This window comes from Balaenoptera physalus (assembly GCF_965194825.1).
Source record: "Balaenoptera physalus genome assembly, chromosome: 6".
In the NCBI taxonomy this organism is placed as follows: domain Eukaryota; kingdom Metazoa; phylum Chordata; class Mammalia; order Artiodactyla; family Balaenopteridae; genus Balaenoptera; species Balaenoptera physalus.
In genome coordinates this window covers 137,563,410-137,577,874 of record NC_138885.1, presented here as the reverse complement: position 1 = coordinate 137,577,874, position 14,465 = coordinate 137,563,410, and the positions used below count along the sequence as shown (strand labels likewise).

The following is a 14,465-nucleotide window of genomic DNA, read 5'->3' as shown; positions in this document are numbered from 1 at the left end:
ATGTTGGGGAACAGACATCTGTGTGACCCTCGCGTGGCCTTCTGCCTGGGTGACCGCTCTGCAGTCAGCCCATCGGGTGAGCGCCGCGGAGCTGGTCCGCTGGCCTTCTGCGGTGCAGGGCACTTTGCTAGGTCAGTTTTTCTCTCAATAGCGAACGCACTTGCTTTTTTCCACTTGGACGCATCCTAATATGAGCATGTATGGAAAATGGACTGCCATTAGTTTTCCATATCCTGTGCTTGAAAGCGAATAATTTTTCCTTTTGAAGCTATTGATTTAGTTGTTAAAACTAAGACTTAAAATTTTATTCATTTTTCACGGTTTTTGTTGTGTGTTTTAAGGTGGAAGAAATCGCATGTTTTGTACCAATGAGAGAGGTCCTGTGGCTGGGCTGGGGGTATGGATGCCGAGAGGACAGGAGAGGCCCCGGAGGAGGGCGTGGGCTGGTGCACTGGTGGCCGGGGACAGGGCGGGGCTTAGGGAGGTGGGTCTGAGCCACGCGCGCCTGGAGCTTCTCTTCAGCTGGCTTCTGTCTTCATGGTGAAGTGAGAGACGAGTCATCAGCCCAGAGCGGCCTTGAGGGCGGGAGGGGCCGTGCTGCAGGTTTGAGGAGGGAGGAGAGGGTCCAGAACGCTGCCCAGGCCCGTGGGGAGCACCGGTCAGGGAAGGAGCTGTGGGCGGCGGCCGGGGACGGGGGGACATGGTCGTGGAGGTACAGTGGGGGTGAGGCAGAGCTCTGCGTGCGAACGAGGTCGGGGTTTGCCCAGTGGGTGTGAGCGGGCAGGAGAGCTGAGAGTGAGTGTGATGATGAAGAGTTTAACCTGGGGAGGAGCACTGAAAAGAGACTGGGGTCAAGAGGGTTGGGGGCCAGAGTCACAGCCACTCGTAGAAGAGAGTTAGGAAGCAGAAGTCCAGGGCGGAGCCAGATCACCTACGGTTCTGCCACCACAGGAGCCAGTGTCAGAGTTTAATGCAGGCTCTTCCAGCCTTTTGTAAAGTGTTGGTGTGTTCACATATTTCTAAATAAAAATTACCTTGCCTTGTGTCTTTGTATTGTAACTTCTAATATGAGCCTGTCCCTATCTTGTTAAACGTTTAAAACTCGATGTTTTAATGGCTGCTCATGCTGCATAAACCCATTGACTGATGCCAGTCAGGGGTTGGCAAACCATGGTCTGTGGGCCCACCCAGGCCTCAGCTGCTAAGAACGGTCCTTACATTTTTAAAAGGCTGTAGGAAAAAGTACATATATGAAGCCGTACGTAGCCCTCTCAGGCTGAAATATTTGCTCTCTGGCCCTTTACAGAAAAAGTTGTTGACCTCTGAGATACAGGCATAATCCATTTACAGTTTCTTTAATATCAGTCTTTTGGGTTATTTCCATTTCTTCATAATCGTAATAACAGTAATGAGCATAGTGTACTTATTTTTGTTCCAGTTCAGGTTACTTTCTTAAGGTATAAAAGTGGAATTACCGGGTCAGATTATATGAACACATTTTGCAACTATTGGTATGTTGTGAAATTGTTCTCCAGAAGATGTGTACCAGCTTGCACACTTGAACTGGTCTTCTGAAAGCCCTTATTAAGACAGAATAGTTAAAACAAGAAGCAAACAAAAACTTGTGATTTTGATATCAAAGAAAAGCATTTGCTTTATTTTTGCATTTCATAAACACTGAACTTCAAACAGGTGTATTTTTATTGGCTATTTATTTGTCCTTTGTGAATCTTTTCTTCATGTTTATTGATCTTTTTAAAGCACAAGCTCTTTGTTTTATTGATTTTCTCTGTTGTTTTCTTACTTTCAGTTTCATTGACATCGACTCCAATTTTTATTGCTACTTTTTTTAACCTGTTTCCTTTAGGCTTCAATTGCTCTTCTTTCTAGTTTCCTAAGGTAGAAGCTTAGATGATTGATTTTGGAACTTTCTTCTTTTCTAATATATGCATTCGATGCTATAAATTTCCCTCTAGTTTAATTCCATAGTGGTCTTAGAACATACTTTGTATGATTTTCTGCTCTTTTACCTTTGTTAAGACGTTTCGTATGGTCAGCAATGTTTTCTGTCTTGAATAGTGTTCTGGCTGAGCGTGAGAAGAGTGTGTACTCTGCTGTTGTCAAATGGTGTGTTCTACAAATGTCAGTGAGATTGCGCTGATTGGTGCTGATGTTCAGGTCATCCATGTCCTTGCTGCTTTTCTGTTTGCTGGATCTGGCCGTTCCTGAAGGAGAGTGTTGAAATCTTTAACTACAATGGCAGATTTGTCTGTTTCTCCTTTGAGTTTTATTCATTTTTGCCTCGTTGTATTTTGGTGCTCTGTAAGTTGCATACGTGTTTAGGATTGTTAAGTCTTCTTGGACAGCTGATCTCTTTATCCTTACACAGTGCGCCTCTTTATTCCTGATCCTTTTCTTGTTCTGAAGTCTGCTTTGTCTGAAATTAATGTATCTGTTCCAGCTTTCACTTAGTCTAGGAATGGTGTATCTTTTTCCATCCCTTTACTTTTAGCCTGAGTCTTTGGATTGATTTCAGGTGGGTTTCTTAAAGATGGCATATAGTTGGTCTTATTTTTTTAATCAACTCTGTCAGTCTCCATCTTTTAATTGGTATATTTGGATAGTTCACATTTAAAGTGGCTGTTGATATATTTGGATTAATTTTTACCATGTTTGTTATCATTTTCTATTTGTTGCATTTGTTCTTTGTTTTCTTCCCCTGCCCCTTTTTTCTACCTTTTCTGGTTTTAATTGGGCATTCTCTATGATTCCATTTTATCTTTTCTCTTAGCACATCTGTTGTACTCTGTAAAAATTTGTTACCGTTGTTGTAGTTTCCAGTTCACGTCTGCCTGCTTTCAGGTGGTGATACCGCTTCACGGCTGGGGCAGATTCTTCCCTCCGTCCCTTATGGCGTTGCTGTCATTCATTCCACTCTCTGTGTGCTCTAATCACCCATATGTTGTTGTTACTGTTATTCCAGGACAAGCAACTGATTTTCATTTTTCTCAGCTTCCTTTGTTGTAAGGACTAGAGAGATGGTTTCCAGGCTATTTCCTTGTTGGAGCTGAACCTGGAGTCCCTCTTTGTTTTTTAAAGCTTAGTGGTTGACTTTGTTTTTTGTCAGATACTTACATATGTGTATGTGTTTGTAAATTTACCTAAATGATATTATGTACTATTTCATTCTGAACCTTATTTAGAAAAAAAAATCTTTACAGGCAGACTTGAGAGATAACGCAGGTTGGTTCCAGACCACCACAGTAAAGCAAGTCTCACAGTAAAGCAAGTCACATGAACTTTTTGGTTTCCCAGCGCATATAAAAGTAATGTTTACACCAAACCATAGTCTATTAGGTGTGCAGTAGCATTATGTCTAAAAAAATGTACATACCTTAATTAAAAAATACTTCATTGCTAAAAAATCGTAACCACCATCTGACAACGCAGGGTTGCCACAAACCTCCAGCTTGTAAGAGACGCAGCGTCTGCGCAGTGCGGTAGAGCAGAGCACGCGAGATGAGGTCTGCCTGCACTGCTGCGTATTGCTCTCCCTCTGCTGAGAGCCAGAGGTGTCAGCCCGATCCCAGGCACACCGTCACGTCGACACCGTGTCTGGGAGGTGTCTGAGAAACGTTTCCTGAGTCCACAGCACTCCGCCTGGTGGAGGCTCCCGTCCTCTTGCAGGTGGGGGACCGGGCCTCCAAGAGCACTGCCCCACGGAGGTCCTGGAGCCGTGGCGGGCCACGCAGCCCGCAGCTCGCCGCGCCCTCCTGCGGTCTCCGTTGTGCCCTCCCTCCTATCTCGGCCTCGGCTGGAGTCCGGGCGGGGTCGTTGCTTCCTCCCCTGGGGTCATCTGCTTGAACCCTCCTTTTCCCTACTGCCCCCTCACCTTCCCCTGGGTCCCCCCCTCAGGGTGGTGCTGGTCTCCGGTGACTCTTCTTCTTTGGGGTTTGATCTCCGCTCCTTGGTTAGTTATTTCTTCATCCCACCCGTCCCCTGTGCCTACGCCCGCCAGGTTAATTTTCATAAAATGTCACAGTGACCCTGTTCTTTCTTTACTCAGAATCCTTCAGTGGCATATCTTGGTTTAGGCATAAACCCAAGTTTCATTTCCTAGAAATAATTCAGAGTCCTAATCATCTGGTTCTACCTCTTCCATCAGGATACAGACAGTCTCCTGAATCCGTTACCTCCCCCTCTGCCCGGTAATTACCCAAAGATCTGAGCATTCTCCTAAGCCTCGCTCTGTTCACCTTCTTTTCTACTTGAACCCTTCTCTTAACTTTTCCGGCTGTCGTTTTATGTGGATTTATATGTGATTCTTGTTAGTATTAGCTACTGCGGGGCAGAGTACATGAAAAACATACAAAAAGGTGACTGTCCTGGCACCCTGACATCTTGCTGAGACTGGGCGATGTGGGATGACTTTTCCACTCCTTCCACGGGTAGTAAGTACAGTGTAATTTCTAAAGGTACTCTGGAATGTGTATTAGTTAGATGCTAGACCATGTCCAAAGCTCACGTCTTAAGATCATAATCTTATTAGTTATTCGGTTATGTTGATATCAGAGCATGGAGCGGGAGCCTGTCATTCCCCCACAGTTTACAAATTACAGCATTCAATTGTTTTAATTATTTTTGAAATAAATGGTATTGTTCTTTCCTTCTCCCAGTTTTTTGCTCCTCTGCCTCCCAAGGATATTTCATAATGGTTTACAATGGTAATTGTGTTTATTTTCATTTAAGTACCATTTCTTAATTTGGGAGACTCAAGTGAAAACTATGACCATTTTCTAAGATAATTATGGTAAACATGCCATTTACCAGTTATTCTCATTTTGTCTAGAACCTGACCAAATTATTGGTTTAGGACATTTTTGTACCATCTCCGAACGTGTGTGGTGTATAATTATGTGTGTGTGAGTGCTTATTTCCCAACCTTGATGGCATTTTGTGTTCGTATACGTAATCCATAACTGACTGGTGCCGCCCTGGTGGTTTCATCCTCGTGCTGGAGACTTGTTACCAGTCGGGCCTTCACTGCGCCCACCTTCCTCCCGCCCTCCAGAGCCTGGGCTCCCCTCTCGCCCTTGCTGCTTCATCACTGCGACTTGTGTTTCTAAGACTCCTGGAGGATGGCTTTCTAACAGGAAATTCCAGTGCTACAAAAACTGCAGGGTATGAGTTTGGTATCAGAAGTATAGGGTTTCAAGCAGAACTTTGCAATTCAGGAGAAACTAAAGAATGTGCTTTGGACATGTTTTAGGAGAAAGTATAAGCATTCTGTTAATTGGGAAACAGTTCGAGTCATAAGTCATAGTTTACTATTTTTTTTTTCTTTCTCTTCTTGGCCTCACCCTTTTGTTTTGGAATCATGTGGCAGAGCGCTTCGTTTTGTGGACCACACTGTAGGGCGCTCTGTCTTCTTACGGGGGCTCTTTGGCCTGTGATGTGAAGAGTGTGTGCTCGGGTTTGGAATCTCCTTAATTAAACTAAGTGCTCTGTGAACAGAATGTTTCCTTTCACCGCTGCTTGCTCCTGAGTCATAAAAGGCTTCCTGTTGTCTTCGTTCCTCCCTTATCTTCAATCTGGAATGTGTCCGTAGTTTTTGGAGGCTGAGATTTGGGGTTTACTGGACACGGGACACACGGGCTCTTCTTGGTCATCGTTTAAGCTGGTAGTCAGAAAGTGAAGGAGCAGTTTATCCAAGTTTGAGTAAGTGGTAGAACAGTCACTGTAGATTATTTTTTTAATCTTCAAAAGCAGTTTGAAGATGTTTGTTCAAAGATACACCCATTTTGAAAGGGGGTGGCGGGTTGTGTGTAAACTGTAATTCTGCCAAATTACGCATAGATGGTGCTGTTGCTGTGTATATTACACACAAGCCCCTGGGCCAGTCTGTGCTTTCCAGTTCCTCAGGGTGGTTTTAGGTTTTTCAAACCACAGAGAAAATCAAATCATACCCCACTTTGATATTTATTAATATTTAAAAATATAAACTTCATTTTTAGTTGAAATTGTTTATGGTGAGATCACTCTAAAAATTATACTTGCTGTAGTAAGTATAGAATAATTCTATTTGTGTTAAAAATAAATATGTACTTTACTTTATTGATACATGCTGACGAAAGGTATTCTATAACCTACTTACGGTTAAAACTGAGAAAAAATTCTCATGTTTGAGCGTGTACGTTATAGCCGTATGCAGGATGTCACAGCAGTGCTTGCTTGGAGTGATGTTTAGTTATTGGGTTACTAGTTGTCATACGAGTGACACAGACACAGCGTTTACGGTGGCCCTGGGATGTGCCTGTGCCTCCTGTTCAGTCACATCCACCCTGTCGCAGGTTCTCAGTGCTCTGGTCCTCTATGGGAGAGGGCCGAGCGTCCCGGGCTTGGGCTGGGGCCAGGCGGCTCTGACTGCGGCCGAGTCTGCCCAGGGTGCAGGGTACAGGCCTGGGCGTGTCCTCACAACGCGGCTGAGAGCCAGATCCATTTAAAGAGCTTCCGTTTGGGCCATTACAGACAGAAACGTCTTTTGCCATTATAAGTCATTAATGGGAAAGGGGCCATTTAAAATAATCATTTTCTTTGTTTTGAGCCCTTAAGAAAGGAAACTTTATTTTAACATTTTTTCCTAAAAGCACTCAAAATGCTTTTTATCTTCAAGTATAGTGGTTATATTCTGACTAAATTTAATTTAAAATAAGCAAGTTATAACAAAGTATAAATATTTTAGCATTCAAAATAAAATGGTGAAGCAAGGAGTGTGTCCTCTCCTGTGTGTTTCTCAGTGCCAAGAAAAGCAGGGAAGCAGATGTTTATAAGCAGGGGTGCAGCAGGCCGTCCTGCGGGGCCGTTCACCCCAGCCCCGCCGTCCGGTTCCACGGAGGCCTCATCAGCCTCCGCTCCTGGAATCGGCCCCCCAGGCGGCGTGGGCATCGCGCGGGGCGGCGAGTTGGGGGGGTGGAGATGCAGGAGAGTTGCTCGTCTCTCTTTCCCCCAAGAGTCATTAAATGTGCACATTTTCCATGAGAGCAGACCACGCGCGCGGCACTGTGACATGTGGTGTTTGTGTTTAGCTTTGTATTCCTGGTAGTCCTATGTTTAAAGCACACTGCGGCTCCTTTTTTATTTTTCAAAACTGTGTCCGTCCCCAAAGGGAGTCACCTGTGGCCATGAGACTCTTGAAAGACCCCGTCTCCGGCTCTGGAAGTGGTTTCAGAAGAGCAGCTCCCACAGCCCAGATGGTCTTTGGGGGAAGGTTTGGCTTCTGAGATGACTGCTCGGGAATGCATGGATGAATTTTTTAATATGGACGTTTTAAAAAATCAGCCTGATAGCTTATTTTATTATATTCACTTTGGTGTTTAGTGTGACTATATCTGCCTTATCTTCTAGGGTTCAGAACAAGTTGGAGGTGCTGAATTACACAACCATCCCTGTCTATCTCCCAGAGGTCACCATCGGCGCTCACCAGAGTGACCGGGCCTTCCATGAGTTCACGGAGGTGAGGCCCTCGAGTGCCGGCTCTCAGACGACTGGCACAAAGTCACGTCTCTGAAGAATGCTTTCTGTTTGTGTGTTTTAGCGAGAGAGCTCCGTTTTCACTGCGGTAGTTCTCCTTTCCCCCTTCATCAGTGTATTGACGCAGGTCCTCGGAAGGCAGGGCCGCTCGCAGGGCGCTGCCCCTCTGGGCCGTGTGTGCCGCGGGCAGCCTTCCGGGTCAGCGTGTTGTCTTGCCGTCGGAACCTTCTCTCTTCCTCAGCTTTCCTCTACGTCCTTTCACGTCAGATTTCACTTCTGGCGTCGCCTTCCCCTTCACGGTACATCCTCCATAAGGAGGGACCTTTCTGTAGAAGGTCCTCGGGTGGACGGGAGCCCTCGGGAGGGCGAGGGGCAGGAGTGAGGCGGGAGCTGGGCGGGGCCGAGTGTTTGTTGGGCTTCTTTCTAATTTCCGTAGCTTTTTAGTGAATTACCTGTTTGCAGCATGGTGAATGGTGAACTTAGAGAACATTGCAAGTTCTGCCTTGGAACCTGGCCGGTGAGTGAGCGCCTCCTCTGAGAATCGTGGCCTCAGTGGGGTAGTGAGAACGTGCCCCGTTTCCCCGTCAGTGGTGGTTGTGTTTGGTTATCGGCAAAGGCGTGAAATGATTGTACTTAGATCAGAACTTCAAGCTGAGCAGTCAGTACTTAGGTGAGTTGAAATCTTAGTTAGATATTTTTGCATGACTGTGATTCTCTGCTTTGATGCTTGCACATTGCTTGCAGCTGCGCTGATCGAATGTCCAGGGATACCCCGTTGCTCTCTTTCTTACCTGAGATACTTGGCATTTTCTTTTAAGTAAGTTCTTTTGGTGGCCTTGGAAGTGGTTTTATTAAATGTAGACATTTGGGGAAGTACATAAAACTGTGAAGGTATCACTCGGAGGTACCTACAGTTAGTACTTTGGCGCGTTTCGTTCTTCCTGATGTTTGCGGGTGTGTGAGTGCGTGCGTGGTGTCTCTTTCTCTTCCTGAGCGGAGCTGGCAGGCCGGAGGCCGAGATGGCTCCTCGCTGCCGCTGGTGCCGAGGCTGGGAGACCCGCCCCCGGTAACTGTCCCCACCTACACGTAGTGACCCACCGGGCCTTGACGAGGCCGTCTTACAGGCAGGCGGCTTTGTCCTGTCCTCAGGGCTACTGCCTTGTGCCGGCCTCCATCGTCCTGCTTAAATGTGTCCTGCAGCTTCCTGTCTGGCCTCCTCCGCGTCGGGTCTCTCCCTCCAGCCCTCCTCTGCAATGCAGAAGCGCCTGAGCTGAAATGCCAAAGAGGCAGAGTCTGTCCCATGCCTGCAGCCCTTCCGTGACCTCTGATGAATCCGGCCCTGCAGGGTGGGCGCCCTGGCTCCTGCGGAGTCTCCTCCCTCATCTCAGCCCTGCGAGCGCCCCTCGTCTCACTGGTGGTGTCCCTTAGTCCTTATACGGGCCCTGGGGGCTCGGAGGTGGTACACAGAGAATTGTGAAACAGATAAATAAATTGCCCTTTTAACTTGTAAATTCCCCTGATTACACCAGAGTAGTGATTTACTGATACTGTGTCTTTAACGCCTCTGTCACGTTTTGTGATCTCACTTTTAAGCAAGGAAGCAACCGGCGGCGGGTTCAGAGATTGTGCACTCACCCACATGTGAGTGGGATTTAGGGACGTGGCTTTGTTTTGGTAGTTTTTCTTATGCTTGCTACTGTTTGTGTTGAGTGGTACTGGCTATTCTCTTGTATTACTGATATAAAGTTTCCTTTTAAAATGAATTTATGTAATAAAAAAAGGCATTGCATTTTTTAATGTAAGCGGCAGTGCACTTGGTATGCAGCTGTGACCTGATGGGCAAGGTGCCCTCGGATGACTTGAGTAGCCGCCTCTGCTCATTTCAGGTTCTTCAGGCGTCAGGTGCTTTCATCTTGTTCTTTCATGCATTTACTCCGTTTGTTCATTAGTTCAGTTATTTATTCCACTAAATATTTATCGAGTGCGTACTAGGCGCCAGACCTGTCCTAGGCCCTGGGAACAAAGCAGCGCGTGACCCGGAGAAGAATCCCTGACCTCCCAGGCACTTACATCAGAGTGGGAGGAAACAGAAAATAAACAAAAGGTGAAGCAAAGAGTTCGTTAAGTGACGGTGGCAAGTGCTGTGGAGAAAATTAAATTCCCAGAAGAGGGCAGGGCCGAGCTGTTGTGAGCTGGGGGAGTTGGATTTAAAGTCTTGGTCGTGGTCCAAGAAGGCCTCACTGAGAAGCTGATGGCTGAGCAGAGGCTGCAGGGGGTGAGGGCAGTGGGTGGGGATGCTGGGGGCGGTGGCCACACGGGGAGGAGAACGGAGGCAGCGGCGAAGCTCAGCCGCTGGGACATCAAAGACGCAGGAAGGAGGCCACTGTGGCTGGAGCGTGGAGGCGGGGGGGAGGGAGGGCGGGCAGGGACAAGCAGTAAGAGGTTGCGGAGGCCCCCCGGGCTGGTGTGAGGGCTCTGGCTTGTCCTCTGCAGGATACGGGGAAGAAGAAGGATTTGTGTGATGCACTTGGTAGTGGGAACGTTCTGGTTTCTGATTAAAGGATGGATTGAGTAGGGGCGCAGGCAGAAGCAGGGAGATTAGCTAGGAGGCTGGTAACGGCATACGGGCTGAGAGGTACGTCAGCTGGGACCAGGGTGGTCCTTGTAGGCGTTTTGGACGGTGGTCAGGTTGTGGATAGAACCAACAGAGGCTATTGAACTTTTGTATTGGGAAGTGAGAAAAGGAAGCTGATTTCTAGGTTTCTGGCCTCCGGAACTAGAACTCTGGAGTTGGAACCGGCAGACTTTGGGAAGGCGCAGAGGTACAGGTTTCCAGGAAAGATCGAGAATTTTTCATTGGCCATGGCAAGTTCGAGATGATCATTATTCCCCAGAGGAGGTGCTGGGTGGGTGGTCGCCCTCGTTTCATCGCGTTGTGTGCATGCTGTGCTTCTCACCGACGGAAGGTTTGCGTTAAGTGTGCACAGTGGTTTTTTCAGACATAATGCTACTGCACACCTAACAGACTACAGTATAGCATAAACATAACTTTTATACGCGCTGGGAAGCCAGAAATTCACGTGACTTACTTTATTGTGTTGTTTGGACCTGAACCTGCCTCCGAGGCCTGCCCGTAATGGGTTTGGGGTCTGGAAGTCGTCAGCGTGTGACTGTTGTGTGAAGTTGAGGTGGCTTTGCGGTGAGGAGAGAAGGGGAGCACAAGGTTCAGGGGGCGGGAGACGGAGGGGGCCAAAGTCACTGTCTTCAGGGAGCTCACGCTTCAGTGTGTTTATTACTTCGTCAGTTATCTTTACAAGTGGGGGACTGTTCATAGGAATTTCGTCTTTTCTGTTGATGTATGTCTCTTTATAAACAGCTTGTGTTTATCTCTATCTCTGTAAACAAGGAAGATTGAGCCAAATGACCCCAGAGAAGTTGAATGGTACCCAGAACAGGCGGGACCCTCGTGGTAGCCAGGTAGGGGGGCGTGCACCGCGGCTGAGCATGGGTGGGCGGATGAGGGGCTCCGGAGGTCCAGCAGGGCTCCTGGGGACGGAGTGGCCTGACGTGTCGTGGAGGAGACCCAGTTGCACCGACGTTGTCCCTCGTGGAGTGGGTGAGGGCCCCAGGTGGCCCTGCTAACTGCTGGGAGGAGACGCTTCTCAGAGCAAACAAATTCCAGCGAACCAACAGCCCAGGCCATCGTCACGACAATTACGGGAGACACTACAAGTTTCAAAAATTAAATCTGTATGGAAAATGGGCATTTGAAAGTCCCATATAAAAAGGAAAATGCATGCCAGCAAATAATGACAGTTTTGTTTCTTTCTAATCTTTATACCTGTTTTTCTTCCTTGCCTTAATTCACTGGGTGTGTCTCTAGCTCATGGTTGGATAGAAATTGTAACAGTGGTCGTTCTTCTCTTCTGTCTGATCTCGTGGAGAAAGTTTTCAGTAATTCACCAAATATTATGTTTGCCCTGCGTTAGGTGTAGATACTCTTTCTCAGATTAGGGAAGTTCCATTTTATTAGTAGTTTCCAAGGACCTTCTATCGAGTACGGGTGTTGCGTTTTATCACATTTGTCTGTCACGGGTGATTTTTCGTTAATATGGTCATAAAAATTATAGTGATTGATTTTCTAATGTGAGGGCAACCTTGATTTCCTGGATCAGTCCCACTTGTGTGCTTTATCCTCTTCATGTGTAGCTGAACCTAATTCACATATTTAGTTTAGGACTTTTGTATTTATATTGGATGGTAATTTTTCTTTCTTGTAATATCCTTGTCAGATTTATTATCAGGATCATGCTGCTATCAAACACTAAGTTGAGGTGGGACCCTCACATTTTATCCTCTGGAAGCGTTTGCCTAAGATTGTTATTACTGCTTCTTTCAGTGTTTAGAAGGATTGACTGATGGAGCTATTTTGAAATATTTTAAATTATAAATTTGTTTAATAGATGCAGAATGTTCAATATTCTGTTACTTCTTAGGTTTTGAAAGTTGTGTTTGTTGAGGAAGTTGCCCTCATTTCTAATTTTCTAATTTCTTTCACTAAGTTGTTTAAAGTGTCCTTTTTTAATGTTTTTAATTAGATCACATCTGATGGTGACGGCTGTCCCCTTCTCCTACTCTTGAAAGAAGTTTGTCATTTAGGGAACTAGCTTCTTGCTTGGTATTGTTTGTTGTACATTCGAATTCACTGATTATTGCTCCTTATTTTTTCCTTTTCATTTGCTATTTTTCTATCTTCTTAGTATGAGTGGGTGGATCATTGATTTTCAGCCTGTCTTGCTTTTGAATATATGCGTGTAAAGCTGGTCACATTGCCCTCCAAATTTGTCTTAATTAACTTGATCTCATAATTCTTTCTTTTTTTTTTAATTTTTCAAAAATTTTATTTATTTTTGGCCGCATTGGGTCTTTGTTGCTGCATGCGGGCTTTCTCTAGTTCCGTCGAGCGGGGGCTACTCTTCGTTGCAGTGCGTGGGCTTCTGATGGCGGTGGCTTCTCTTGTTGCGGAGCACGGGCTCTAGGCGCGCGGGCTTCAGTAGTTGTGGCACGCAGGCTCAGTAGTTGTAGCTCGCAGGCCCTAGAGTGCAGGCTCAGTAGTTGTGGCGCACGGGCTTAGTTGCTCCACGGCATGTGGGATCTTCCCGGACCAGGGCTCGAGCCCGTGTCCCCCGCGTTGGCAGGCGGATTCTTAACCACTGCGCCACCAGGGAAATCCTGATCTCATAATTCTTGATATTATGTTTTCATTATCCTTCAATTCAAAATATTTTCTATTTTAATCTGATTTCTTTTTTGACCAGTGTGCGAATTCAAATTATATTGGATCATTTAAAAGCAGTTGGAATCTTTCTAATTGTCTTTTTGTTACTGATTTCTTGCTTAATTTCACTCTAGTCAGAAACAGTCTTATGATTTCTGTTCTTGGAACGTGGCTGAGACTGACTTTTTGGCTGAGCATTGGTCATTTTGGTGATGTTCCACGGTCCTTGAGAAGAAGACCTACTCTGCCCCGTTGTGTGCAAGGTTCTTGTAGCGTCATTGAAAGGAAGTCTCTTGATCACATTCTTCAGATTGTCTCTATCCTCACTGATTTTTGTTTCCTTCTTCTGTCAGTTTGCTGTGAGAGGCGTCTGGAAATCTGTCACTCTGTGTGGGTTTCTGCCTCCTTTATTTCTGTCAAGTTCTGCTTTGTGTGTGTCTTGAGGTCGTATTATTAGACATGCACAAATTTAGACTTGCTCTACATTCCTAATAGAGTCACCCTTTTATATGTTATGAAATTTTCCCAGTTAACTTTAGTCATGGTTCTTACCTTAAAGGTTACTTTATTTGAGACTTATGTAGTGTCTACAACTTTCCTTTGGTTAGCATTTGCATGGTATTGCTTTTTCTGCATCTTTTAGTTTCATTCTTTCTGTATCTTTGTATTTTCAGTGGACACCTTTTAACCTGAAAACAGTTATGTCTTTAATTTTTGTCCAGTCTAAATATTGGGAATATTTGTCCATTCACATTTAGTGTAATTATTGATACATTTGTGTTTAAATAGCTTATCTTACTACATGTTTTATATTTTTCTTACCTGTTCTTTGTATTTGTTGTCTTTTTTTTCTTGCCTTCTTTTGGATTAAGAGGCTTTTTTTTTTTAACATTTTTATTCCATTTCCCCCTCTATTTGCTTACTAGTTATCATTCTTTTAATAGTTTTCAGTGGCTAACCTGGTAATTACAATATTCATCCTTGATTTATTAACTTCTGTTATAAGTTAGTAGCTCTCTAGTTCCAGAACACTGTAAGGACCTCATAACACTTCTAACTCCGTTTACCCAACTCTTGTGTTTTGTCTTGTTTTTGTCATATATCGTAATTCTTCGTGTATTTTAAGCCCTCGGGACATTGTGCTTATTGTTTATGTGGTCAGTTCATGCAGGTTGACCCATGGCTGCCCTGCTGCTGCTCTTACCCTCCCTGGTCTCCATACCTTCACGTAGGATCATAGTTCTGCTGTCTGAGGAAGCTTTGCTGACAACAGATTCTCACCCTTATTGTTTAAAATGGTCTTTAATTTGTTCTAGTTTTTATTTTGGAATTTTTCAAACTTACAAAAATAGCAAGAATAGAAAAATAACTTCTGAACCTTTGTAAGTGGTCATCATTATACCCCATTATCTTCAAACATCTTAATGCACAGATTCTCAGAGTGTGGTCCGCATATCGGCATCACCTGGGCACTCATGAGGAATGCAAGTTCTCAGGCCCCAGCCGGGGCCTACTGGATGAGGTTCTCTGGGGATGGGGCCCAGCAATCTATTTTAAGGAGTCCTCCAGCCAATTCTGATACGCACTAAGGCTTGGGAACCACTGCTTTAATGTGTAATTCTTATAAACAAGGACATTCTCCTACATGACCACAATA

At 45.4% G+C, this 14,465-nt stretch overlaps 1 protein-coding gene across 1 annotated transcript in view; it reads left to right on the top strand.

The window, feature by feature from the left end:
* The window catches only part of NDUFA10 (NADH:ubiquinone oxidoreductase subunit A10), a 49,703-nt gene that overhangs the window by 17,269 nt on the left and 17,969 nt on the right, over nucleotides 1-14,465 (top strand). The window contains exon 9 of the mRNA XM_082466250.1: nucleotides 7,405-7,513. Coding sequence (XP_082322376.1) covers nucleotides 7,405-7,513 — 109 coding nt within the window. The remainder of the gene's footprint in view (nucleotides 1-7,404; nucleotides 7,514-14,465) is intronic.